General features: G+C 46.0%; 1 protein-coding gene across 1 annotated transcript; it reads right to left on the bottom strand.

Annotated features, from left to right (window-relative positions):
* Window positions 1-1138: 1138 nt before the first annotated feature.
* LOC148897332 (transcription initiation factor TFIID subunit 4-like) lies at window positions 1139-12597 on the bottom strand. Its single transcript, XM_088996097.1, has 15 exons — window positions 10914-12597; window positions 9915-10072; window positions 9729-9836; window positions 8247-8444; window positions 7041-7163; window positions 6882-6971; window positions 6635-6790; window positions 5831-5894; window positions 5641-5737; window positions 4401-4570; window positions 3558-3688; window positions 3360-3485; window positions 2458-2514; window positions 2234-2356; window positions 1139-1840 (listed from the first exon to the last, which is right to left on the bottom strand). The coding sequence occupies exons 1-15, from the start codon at window positions 12097-12099 to the stop codon at window positions 1673-1675; spliced, it is 2955 nt and encodes a 984-aa protein (XP_088852223.1). The 5' UTR covers window positions 12100-12597; the 3' UTR covers window positions 1139-1672.
* Between the last annotated feature and the right edge of the window lie 668 nt (window positions 12598-13265).

Raw genomic sequence — 13265 nt, 5'->3', positions numbered from 1 at the left:
CACAAACAACCTCGCTGTGAAGAAAGCTTCAAATAAACGCAGACATGTCTTTGCTTCCTTCATCTTTGTGAATCAGACAAGATAAGTAAACAAGCAAACCCAGGATGATGTTAGCTGTAGTATTTTCCAAAACACGGGTGCTAATTTTCATTAGCATGTCTGCCTAATTCAGTACTGTGTGATAGCTAAGCTTCCCCAGTGTGATGTTATTTCTTTTTATTTGTTGATTGAGAAATAAACAGACAAATAAATTCGCTGTGGCGAGACCTGAAGGGAAAAGACAAAAGAAGAGTGATAGTTGCTTGTTTGTTTCTTGAGAGGCACCAATAAATAAAATGATTTATTATTATCATATACAAATATAAACAATCATGATACATTTTATTTGTGTAGCCTGATGGCTAGCTATATTAGCTAGCTGGATAGCTAGCTATTAGCTATCGATTAGCGAAGTGATAGCTAGCTCTCCCGGCAAATTGGCGTTTTCATGTTTATTATGTTTGTTAAAGTCATTATAAGTGCCTTGCATGCTGTGTCATTTCATCTGTGCTGTATGTCATACATATTAGCATATTTGACAATAAAGACGACTTTGACTTCTATCTATTAGCTATATAGCTAGCTAACTCTTTGAGTCAGGAAATATATGAGTTATCTAGCTAGCTACCTATCTATTGGCTATCTATTAGCTAGCTTTCCATCTATTTGAGATACTATTTGAGTGAACGCTGGTGCGTGTGGCTGCCGCCGCTCACACACAGAAAAACTTCTCCCGTGACTGTATAGTGACCTAGAAATGAAATTATTATAGCATGTAGCTAACTAAGGCCGGTTTTGGATGCAACAACAATGGCTTGGCATGACAAATAAACAAGTTGAAGTGACAACGTTTGGCCTCTTGTCAAAGTGGTTAAATGGCATTTTTTTTTTCAAAATAAGACGCTACATTGCAGTTCTTCAACTGATTTTTAATAGCATCGTTCGAATGTAAAACTTTGCCGGGCCCGGCCATCGCCACGGTGACGTCAGTGCGCGATGATGACATCACAACGGCGACATCGCTGCCCGCTCACGTGACAAAGATCTTTGATTTGAGTAAAGGTACAAACAGGTGTAAAAGTCCGTGGTTGGAGTAGAGAATGTAGGAAATATAAATAATCGTAAAAGTTGGCGGCGCTCGTCGCAAGAAGCCAAAGAAAAGAAAACATTTAAAAACCTGCAAAAGAGAGACTGCATTCCGCACTACAAGATCCAAGCGGAACGAAAATGTGCTGCCGTGGCACCGCGCGGGACCAGAGCCTCCCGCTTCGTCCAGTGTCCACCGTACTTTAGCATGTTAGCAAAGCCGCTAGCCGGCTTGGATGTTACGGCAACAAAAAAATTCAGTTACTGCTAGCGTGCCGCGGTCAGGTCTTGATCTTGATTGGCCGGCTCACCTCCGATGGCTTCCGATTCTGTTGTGTGTGTGTGTGTGTGTGGGCAGGACCCCCATTTTAGCGTTAGGAAACCTCGCGCACGCATTTAGCCCACAGACGGGCCGCCACCGAGCCGTCGCTTGTTAGCTCCGCCGTCTGACCCCACGTGTGGTCACGCGATACTACGGGAAGTGTTGCCGCGGCGATGGGGGAAGGCACACGTCAGCGGATGAGCTTGGGGGGGCGGGGTTTCGTCCTCACTTGAGCAGTGCCTTGTAGAGCGTTAGCGAGCGTGCTGTGCTGCCGTCCTGTTCCAGACATACGATCAAGTCCCTGAGGTTGACTCTGGTGATGCGCTGGCGCCAAGGCTGGCGAGGCGACGACAAAGACGCCGCCGACGTGGACGCCGACGATGCGGACGACGCCTGCCGACAGAGGAGCCGCTCACTTTCACGACACCGATTCAGCTAGCTAGCTCGTGAACTAGCTAGCTTGATAGACGAGCATGGAATTTTACAATGTTGATTTGCTTTCACGGGCCGAATAAAATGATGTGGCGGGCCAGATTTGGCCCCTCGGACCTTGACTTTGACACCTGTGATGTAAGGGATCAGCCAGCTAGGTGAATAGAAAGAGAGCTAGCTAGCGAGCTCGCTTTATAGATCGCGAAGTAGCTCACTTGATAGATGATCATGGAGTTTCACAATTTTGATTTGCTTTGGCGGGCCGAATCAAATGCTGTAGCGGGCCAGATTTGGCCCCCGAGCCTCGGCTTGGACACCCGCGCTTCATCTGGTGTGCGTGTGTGTCGATGTTACCTCGGCAGCGGCGCTGCCACCGCCCGGCGAGTCCATTTTGCGTTTTTTTCTGGGCCCGATGGCGGCGAGCGCCGTCAGGTTGGCGTCGCGTTGCCGCATCTGGGCCAACTCCTGCTGCTGCATCTGTCAAGCAAAAAGCACAAAAACAAGTTGAGAAGATCCAGAAGGGACGGACGGACGGACGGACGGAGGGAGGAAATGTGGTCCCACGAGACCAAACAAACCTCTTTGGCCTTCTGCTTGAGACGGGCCTGCTCGGGATCTTCTTGCCTGGCTCGACTCTGCAAAATTAAACACAAATGAAGCCAAATAGAATAATAATAATACAGTAAAGTCTCGTTATATCGATATTCAAGGGAGTCCGAAAAAATATCGATATAACCGGGACTATCGATATATCCGACCCTGTTTGCACGTAATTTTCTCCGTGCGTGCATAGAAATAGTATCGATATAACCGGGACTATCGATATATCCGATATCGATATAACCAGACTTTACTGTAATAATAAATGTCATTTTTAAGCGCCTTTCAAAACTCTCAAGGTCACTTTTCAGTCACAGGATAAGTTTTCTCTGTGGGTGAGCAGGGGCAGCCACACGCGCCAGCGTTCACTCAACCTACTCATAGAAAGCTAAGTAGCCAGCTAATTGATAGCTAATAGCTAGCTTGCTAGCCAGCCAGATATCTAATAGTTAGCAAATAGCTAGCAAATAAAGTGCTCTCAAGGGCACTTATTTAATAAGAAGAATAATAATTATAAATGTCCTTTTTAAGCGCCTTTCAAAACTCTCAAGGTCACTTTTCAGTCACAGGAACTTTTTTCTGTAGGCGAGCAGCGGCAGCCACCCGCGCCAGCGTTCACTCAACCCGGAATAACTCAAATAGATAGAAAGCTAGCGAGCGAGCGAATAGATAGTCACCTAGATAGCTAATAGACAGCAAATCGCTAGCTAGCTAGTCCGATAGCTAATAGAAAGCAAATAGATAGCTAACTAGATATGTACGCGGTTGCAATGACGCAAACCCAGTTTTCACGGCAAAGACCCGATGAGCGTTCGCAGCCTCCATTTTGGCTGATAACGGAGGAGGCTCAACCTGAACGTTAGCGTGGCGTTTTTCAGACCTTGGCGGCCTTGAGCAGGATTTCCCTTTCTTGCTCGTCCTTGCGTTGCTTCTCCAGGCGCTCCAGTTGCTCGAAAAAGCGCAGCTGGGAACGCACGTCGCTCGTCTGCTCGTGATGCTCTTCGTCCTGCTCGCAATAGCAAACGTGGTTAGCGGGTTAGCTGTCAGGTCAGCGGCGGGGCGTCATCGGCTGCGTCACCTTGACGGCGTCCGATCGATGCTGAGCCAGCGCCGAGACTTTCTCCAGCAACGAGCGCAGTCGCGACTGCGTGGCGTGCGACACCAAGTTGACCACTTCCAGGGGGACTTCGCTCACGCCGAGTCTGCGGGCTGATCACGCAACACGGCGGCGTCGTAATACGGTCATGGCATTTTTTTTGGGTGCGGGTGAGCAGCGGCAGCCATTCACGCCAGCGTTCACTCTACCCGGAAGTAACGTAGCAGCAAAGTCATGAAAGGAAGAGGAAAGGATAGATAACTAATAGCTAGCTAGATAGCTAATAGATAGCAAATAGATAGATGATAGCTGTGTAGATAGCTAGCTATCCAGCTAGCTAGATAGCTTGATATCTCATGTGAGCAACATGATGTCAACAAAGCAGAAACGACCCAGTCTCTCAATGGGACATCAACAACAATAGATAAAAATAATAAATAAATAATAATCATAAAATTATAATACATTTAATTTCAAAGTGCCTTTCAAAACACACTACAGTCATGGGACAAGAACTACCCGGCGGAAGTAACACAGCAGCAAAAGTATGAAAGGAAGAGGAAAGGAAAGAAAGAAGTAGAAAAACAAAATTCGGGAGCTGTTGGAAAGGCATCTTGATTTTCTCACTTTCTTTGATTATACCTCTTTTTCTTTCTATTTGAGTTACTTCAAGGTTGAGTGAACTGTGGCGCGTGTGGCTGCCGCTGCTCACCCGCAGAAAATGTTATCCTGTGACTGCAGTTTTGAAAGGCGCTTATAAATGAAATGTATTCTTATGCTGATGATAAAATGTAGCAGTGAGTGGCGGCCATTTTGGCGGCTGACCCGTGTCCAAGATGCGTCGGTGCAGCAGGTTGGCGGGCAGGAAGGCCTCGTCCTTGCACGAACGGATCTTGGTGCCCACCAGCTCCGAACTGGTGGCCAGGATGCGGGCGTTCTCCTCGCTCAGGTTGACGCCGGCCATGGAGGCCACGTCGTTGATGTCGTCGTCGTCCCTGCCACAAATAAAGTTTCCAAAGCTTGAACGTGAGAGTCCTTCGCGTTCCACCCGTAACACGTTCAGATCGCACGCTAACTCGACTGACTGATGCTAATACAGTCAATACCTGGCTCTTCTACCATAATCCGTTGAAGAAACCTGTTTTAAAACCAATTTGGTTGAAAACCAAAACAACATTTCCCATTATAATCAATGTAATTTTTTTTAATCCGTTCCATTTGCTTTTTTTTTTTTTTTTTAATCGTGATTGAACAATACAAACACAACTCCACAGAATGGGAGGACTACACGAGGCTAATGCGTCGGACACAATGAGATGAGACACCGGGAAGTGACATATAAGGAAGGGGAGGGGAAAATGACAGTCGAGCAGAAGATCATTGAAAAACATGAACAAAGTCTGTGCGTTTGTGTGACTTAGCGTCCCAGTACCAGCACGCTAAATCGACCATTGCTACATGAGGCTAAGGGTGAGTCTGTGTTGTCTAAGCAACGGTCTCGGGCAATAGAAGAGATTGAAAAACTTTTGTTGATTTAGATAAATGAAAAGCAGCTAGCAGGGGACACTCCTTACGGAAGGTGACTCTCCTGCCAAACAGTAGCTCTCCCTCCCTCCCTCCCTCCCTCCCTCTCCCACTCCATTCCATCAAGCCATCAACGATCATCAATAAAACCACTTGATTATCTTCTTCTTTTCCTTTGGGCTTTTCCCTTCAAGGGGTCGCCACAGCCAATCAGTAACCTCCATCTTCAGAGGTATGATATTATACAGTACAGTTTATTTCTTTAATGACAATACAACAGCACATTTATTATACATAAGATAAGGTATATTTTGTGTAGTTTTCCGGCTTATTTAGTTGAAGATGATGTTTTACGGGGACCTGGGAAGGGACTTTTCTCATTTTTAATGGTTTCCTATGGGACAAGACACAATTTCTGGGAAGCGATTAAGCGCATCAGCTGAGGTCTCACCGTACGGACAGCTTATTTCATTCCCACGAGCGTAAGTGTGTGCTTTGAAATTTACGAGGAGGTCCTGGTGAAAAATGTGACAAGACTGACCTGAAAGTCCCGCCCCCGGGATCTCCCAATTTCTTCTGATTGGCCGGCGCCGCCAAGGAGACCGCACCTTTAGCGACGGGTCCTCGCATCAGAGCGCCTGCACAAAACGAGCAATACGGGGTGAGGCAATGGCGCAATTGCCCCGGTGCCACACTGACACCTGGTGGAGGGAGGACCTTCCAACACTCACCTGGAGTTCTCACTCCCATCATCATGGGGGAGCGAAGAGTCTGCATCCCGCCTCGACCCATAGCCTGAATACAAATTCGGCATTATTTAGTCTTATTCTTTCAACCAATAAGAATGTAGACAGTTATCTAGCTGGCTAGCTAGCTTTCTATCTATTTGAGTTACTTCCGGGTTGAGTGAACGCTGGCGCACGTGGCAGCCACTGCTCACCTGCAGAAAAAAAAAACTTTTCCTGTGAATGTAAAGTGACCTTGAGAGTTTTGAAAGGCGCTGAGAAATGAAATGGATTATTATTATATAAAGCAATAAGTATGTATTGTATTTTGTACATTTGCCCCCATTTCAAGCTCATATAACTCCAGGCCCATATAACTTAGGAATTTGCTCTTTTTTTCGGATGAAAGAAGAGAATCCAAGGTTTCTAACACTGTTTTGAACGTTTATGTAGTTCTAAAACTCACTATTTTGTGGGTCCTGCAATTCGAGTGACAATGACAAAAACCCTGGCGCTGGAGCGGACACATTTTTTGCACGTCTGGCAGTTTACAAAAAATACGCAAGCTAAGTATTTATAATAACTATAATATATTTCATTTCTAAGCGCCTTTCAAAACTCGTTTTTTTCTGCGTGTGAGAAGCGGCAGCCCCGAGCGCCAGCGTTCACTCAACCCAGAAGTAACTCAAATAGACAGAAAGCTAGCCAGCTAGCTAACTAGCTAGACAGCCATATAGCTAATAAATAGCCAGCTACAGCTACATAGCTACATGCGCTAACAGACAGCATCCAAGCAAGCGTAAATATCACCGTGGAGAGCGGCGCGTTCATTCGGACGCCGGGCGTCCCGACAGGCAAACGCGGTCGGATGGCGGCGTTGATGGGCGGGGCGTAGTTGGCGGCGGGGGGCGTGGTCAGCGACTGCTGGCTGCTGAGAAGTGATTGACGCAAGGCGGGTAGACTTTTCTGAAAAGGTGAAAAAAATTTCGATTGGCGTGAGACGAGGCGTCGGTCGGGTCATTCGCCGGTCGGGCTTGAGGACGACGACGACGACAACCTTGAGGAAGGGGATGAGGTAAGGTTGCGGGGACGATTTCAGCTCCGCCTGCAGACGACTGGTGAACTCCTCAGGCTCAATCTTTGCATCCTGCCAACGAGCACACGGGCGCACCTTAGCCTGGCGGCGTCCGCACGCGGCGCCGACGCCGTGACGTACCAGCAGATCCTGGACCAGCGCTTTCACGTTCTTGGACGTGTCCGGCGAGGGCGAGTTGTTGGACGCTAGCTTGATGAGCGTAGCCAGGAAGTTCTTGCACTTCTTGACGTTCTCCTGCATTTCCTGTCGCCGTCAAAATAAAAGAAAGCCTTTCACCACCCGTTGCCGGCCAGCCGCGAATCCGGCGATCAAATAAGAATGATAATAATTAGAATAATAATAATACATTTCATTGCTAAGCGCCTTTCAAAAATCTCAAGATTTACATATTTATTTATGTTTTTTATGGGATTTATTCATTTTTCATTTATTTACTCTTTGTTTGTCCAATTATTTGATTATTTATTTATGTATCTCTTTATGTACTTATTTATTTAATTGATTATTTACTCATTTATTTATATATATATATATATGTTTTATTTATTCATTACTTCGATTGTCTTATTGATTTGTTAATTTGTTTATTTATTCATTAATATTTTTGCTTATTCATTTGCTTTATTTATGTGTCCGTACACTTATTTTTTATTCATTTTTATTTACTTAGTCACCTTTTCACTTATTTATATATTTATGTATGTTTTTTATTTTATTCATTTATTTACTCATTTATTTGTTTGTCCAATTATTTGATTATCTATTTATTTATTATTTTATTTATGTATCTGTTTATACATTTATTTGATTATTTATTTACTCCCTTATTTATGTATATGTTTTATTTATCCATTACTTTTTCAATTCTCTTATTTACTTGTTCATTTGTTTATTTATTAATTAATTAATTTGCATTATTTATGTGTCCGCTTAATTTTTTATTAATTTATTTCCCTATTCACTTATGTGTATATTTATGTGTTTTTTCATTCTAGGTATTTATTATTTGTTATTTAGTTCCGGGTGTTGAGTGAACACTGGCGCGTGTGGCTGCCGCTGCTCACCCACAGAAATACTGATCCTGTGACTGTAAAGTGTCCTTGAGAGTTTTGAAAGATGCTTAGAAGTGAAATTTATTATTATTATTACATTATGTATATCCATATTTATTTCTGAATAATTATCACATCACTGCATGCTTTCTTAGCTCATTCGCTGTCATTCTCGAATTTATTTGGGAATTGAAAACCCAAATTTGTTTGGATTTTGGTTTTTCTTGTGGCGCGGGTGCAGACCAAGCTCCGGTCAGACCTCCAATGGACGCACCTGCGAGACCAAGGTCACTCTGCTGCCGCCAGGTGGGGCGGCGGTACCAGGCGGCGGCGCTGCCGCCGCCGACTTGACGGCGGCGTTCGTCACCGTAGGTGCGGCCGTCGTGACCTCCGAAGACAATGCCGGCGCTGCCTTCGGGGGCGGGGCCATTTTGACCGGGACGCCGGCAGCGCTGGAAGTCGCCGCGATGGCCTTTGGGAAGAAAATAAAAATGAAATAATATTAATAATGATATATTTCATTTAAAAGCGCCTTTCAGAATACACTGATACCTGGTTTACGAATGCGCTAGCTAACAAACATTTCGCCTTACGAACATTAAATTCGCGAGAATATAATATTGGCATACAAACTAGTTGTCAGGAAACACACGGAGCGCCACGGCGGCTGGCGGACTAGTTTTCCACACCCCCTCTCCGAGTGCAGACCTGGTTTGTTATCGAGAGGAGTACTTTTGCTATTATGGGAGCGAAAAAGACCCCTTCACGGGCTAGTGTTCAGCCCAAGAGGACACAAAAGAAAATGATGGCCGAGCAGAAGAAAGGCATCATCAAAAAACACCAACGAGGTGTGTGTTCGTGTGACCTAGCAACCCAGTACGAGTACGCTAACTCGACCATTGCTATGTGTGGCTAAGGGTGTTGTCGGCGTTTTCTAAGCAACGGTCTCAGGCAATAGAAGAGGTTGAAAAACTGCTGTTGATTTGGCTGAACGAAAAGCAGCTAGCAGGGGACAGTGTGCGTGAGGGTATTATTACAGAGAAAGCACGGCAACTTCACTCGGATATCATCAAGAGGCAACGACATCAACGACCATCACAAAGGTAACCAATAAAAACCACTTGATTATAATTCTTTCATTACAATATAGTAGCACATTTATTATACATCAAATAAGGGATATTCTGTGCAGTTTTAAGGCTTATTTAGTCGAAAATGATCTTTTATGGGGACCTGGAAATTGATTATTCTCAGTTTTGATGGTTCCCTATTGGAAATTAATGTTTGGAAGACTTACACTTTCTGGGAACCAATTAAGTTCGTAAGCTGAGCTATCACTGTACAGTTCTTTCAATAAAATACAATAGCACATTTATTATACATAAAATAAGGTCTATTTTGTGTCGTTTTAAGGCTTATGTAGTAGAAAATGATGTTTTATGGGGACCTGGGAACGGATTATTCTCATTTTTAATGGTTTCTTAGGGGAAATTAATGTTTGGAAGACACACTTTTTGCCTCACATGCACTTTCTGGGAACCAATTTAGTTCGTAAGCTGAGGTATCACTGTAGATAGATCTAAAGCTAGCCAGCTAATAGATCGCTAAGAGCTAGCTAGCGTATTCATTTGGGTGGCAATATTGCACAAACGTTTTGAAGGCGTCATCGCTTGGAATTGAAATCCGTGTGAGCTGATTGGTGGATATTTTACACGCCTTCATTGTGATGAAGGTGGAAGAGAAGAAAGAGTCTCACCTGCACCGAGGAGGACGAGGATGGCGAAGGGGACGAAGAGGACGAGGGAGACTGAAGTCTGGCGTGAGGGGGGGTGGCCAGACGGATGTTTTGAGGTGAAACAGGAGTCTGCGCATACACACAAGACCCGCACAAAATCAGACGCTACGCCGCTTGGCGCCATCACTTGGCGTCACCTCCACTCACCGGAGCGGCGCCGCTGACCCGGATGGCGGCGGGCGCGGTGGGCCCGGCGGGTCTCTGCGGCACGCCGGGGTTCTGCTGCGTCTTGGCCTGCGCCTGGGCTAGAACCTGCTGCGGCACCATCACCAACTGACCCGTTTCGATGCGGACCAGAACCATACCTGACACACCACCAATATGTCAACACCAATCAGAATACAGTCGGCTTACGAAGCCCTTGACTTACGAACTTTTCGGTTTACCAACGGCATACAAACTATTTTTCGGGATACACACAATGAGTGATGTGTCGTTCGCGAACGAGCCCGTTCTAACAAGAAAATGACAGCCGACTTTTTTTTGCCCTCTATACCCCGCCCATAGTCTTCGGTTAAAGCCACGTGATTGGTCAAGAACGCAGCAGTGAGCGGAGGTGGTTTAAACACACAACAAAGAGACAGGCAGACGACGGAGAGTGAGAAAATGGATAGAAAACAGTGAAATTAGGACTTGTTTCAACTTGTTTGATAGTTCTAAGGCAGAGTGTAGACTGCAAGGTTAAAATTCCCATCAATCAGGTTCCACGAATAACCCGCATAAGCCATCTATCTGTACACTTGATGCAAAAAGCTATCAACCCAGCTAAACAGAACACAATGGATGAAGACTAGATACAATTATGGCAGAGAAAGCACCTCCAAGGGATCATTCGTCAAGATGGTGAAAGAAGAAGGCTACGTTCCTCATCAAGCGTTTAATGCTGATGAAAGCGGCCACTACATTCCATCAAGCCATCAACGACCATCACAAAGGTCAATAAAATGACTTTATTATACAGTACAGTACATTTCTTTAATTGTAATACCATAGAACGTTTATTATATATTATAATATTCTATTTATTATAGAAAATTAGAAAATGATGTTTTATGGGAACCTGGGAACGGATTATTCTCATTTTAATGGTTTCCTATGGGAAATTAATTTTTGGGATACACCCTTTTCACCGGTCAAGACGCTCACCTGCGGGCATGGTGAAGCCGGGGGGCAGCTGGATGGTGGCCTGTTGCTGAGGCCGGACGGCCAACAGGGGATGAGGGGCGGCCGGACGGACGCTGCCGGTCACCGGTCCGGCTCTCTGGACGTGGACGGCGCCGGCCGCTCTCACCGCGCCTTGGCCGAGTCCGTTGACGGCCGGCTTGGCCGCCGGGGGGACGGGCGAGCAGGCGCTCGCGGGCGGCGGGGTGCTCGCCAGGATGACCGAGTTGCCGGAAGCGGGCTGACCCGCCACCGCCATTTTGCCGTGGTTCCCCACTTGAGACGGCGAGGGAGCCACCGGGGCTACCGCGGACCCCGTTTTGGACTCCGCGCCGTTCTGTGCCGGGCCGGGGAGTCTGTGCTGGGGCGCGGGTGGAGCCCCGGACTGGGCTCCAGGAAGGAAGTTGACCGGGGCGGCCATGGCCGAAAGCGGGCTGTTCGCCGCCGCCGTCACCGCCGTTGTGGTAGCGGTGCTGCTGCTGGTGGTGGTGGTGGTGGTTGTTGTTGCGGTGGTGGTCGAGGCGGCAGAGCTGAGCAACTTGACAGCTCCCGCCGCGCCGTTCAAACTTTGCGAGCCGGGCGACGACGCTTCGGGAGCCCGCTGGAAGCTAACGGCGGCGGCGGCGACGCCGCCAGCGGCGGGCTGGCCGCTCAAACTTTGAACGGGCGAGCTCGAAGCCGCCTGTCCGAACGTCTGCGGGCCGCCGCCGCCGCCGACCGGAGCCGCGCTTCCGCCGCCGGAGGGAGAAGAGTACGAGGGGAGAAGCGTAGCGGCGGGAGGCTGGAGCTTTAAAGCCGCCTCCGGGTGTCCTTGTTGCGGCTCTTGCTCGCGCACTTTCCCTGAGAAGTGAGTGGCGGCGGCCGGAGCTCCCTCGCGTTTTCCGGCCGAATAGGACGCGGCGGGGCCTTCGGCCTCCCCAAGTTGCGATTCGAGCGAGCCAACCAAGTCGCTGACCGCCTTCTCGTCTACTTCATGGAAGAGCATGTCCTCCAGCGGGTCGGAGGCTCCCGCCATCTTTGATGCTGGCCCCTTGTGCAAATCGCCTTTTAGAATTTTGCGCATGCGCCGAGCACCCGCGCGGTTTTCCAGCATAGAAACATACAAACTAGATCCACTCCAACGACTCCACGTTCTTCGGTGCGTTACGTAAGCCGAGAAACAAAAATACATCAACGATTGTAACCGTTATTGTTGTCGCTGTGTTTTTTTTAAATAGATATTTTACATGTTTTTTTTCTATTTCATCCATATTTTAACAAACATGAAAAGTTTGAGGAAGGAGTGTGGAATTTGTGTCGTCTTGTGTTAGCCGACACGGTGGGATTTTTTTAGAAAGGATGATTCAGACTGTTATCCCATTAATTAATCATGTAATCTGATAGAAAAAAAACATTTTGTTGAATTAAAGTGAATTACAAAAGTACTGATAACATTATATTAACCAATTGGGGACTATTTAGTATTGTTCAGTGATGTAAACACCGATAACAAAACTGGGTTACTTTTTTGTAACTTTTGGACCTATTTTTGTGCATAAATATATTAAATAGAGACTGCTCTTTAAAAAATGCAAATGATTAGAACGCATTCGGTGACATGAGGTAGGTACGCTACACGTCGCTATATTCCACCGCGATGGTTTCTGTCCAGTGAAGCGAGCGCACTCTGTACTTGCAGTCGTATATTTGTCGCATTTTTGTGAAGTACGTCATGGTTTTTGGTAGGATTTTCCAAGCTATGCAGTTTATGATGACGTATGACACGTTTCCCTCCATGCTGGTTCTTGAAATTTACCAATACGACAATGAGAAACGCAGAAATAAATGGATTGAAGTTGACGCTCTTTTTGCAAACACTACAGTTTATAAAAATGAACAAGTTGTATTTTCATAACTCATAGAAGTGGTGGAATATATATTTCTCCATAAGTGCCAAGTTTCAAGCAAAAAGAAGCATTAGCACCTATACTTCTAGAGCTGGCCATTTTCTTTCCTCGTATTCAATGACAGCCATTTTGGATTTCTGACCAAAATCTGCTTGCATTCGATCGTTGATATTTGCTCATTTGTCGCTTATATTTCGCTTTAGACAACAAATACTGAAGAATACAGATGATTTCATATAAATTCAACTAAACGATGGCTAAATCATTTCAATTAATAATTGACATAACTAAAATAGTGACCGTGTTCAGATGTTCGGTCACAGATTTTGTCATTACAGGCAGAATATCCCCTCATCTTTCCAAAATGTCATTATTTCCTTGTTATTTGTCACAGTAATCACAATAATCTATAGCTCATTTGAAAGCTATTTAAATGCACTCTGTTATGCTA

Source organism: Hippocampus bargibanti, linkage group LG05, assembly GCF_051943395.1.
Source record: "Hippocampus bargibanti isolate YZ-2025 linkage group LG05, ASM5194339v1, whole genome shotgun sequence".
In the NCBI taxonomy this organism is placed as follows: domain Eukaryota; kingdom Metazoa; phylum Chordata; class Actinopteri; order Syngnathiformes; family Syngnathidae; genus Hippocampus; species Hippocampus bargibanti.
Note: the sequence above shows the minus strand (reverse complement) of the source record. Positions and strands in the feature narration are given on the sequence as shown.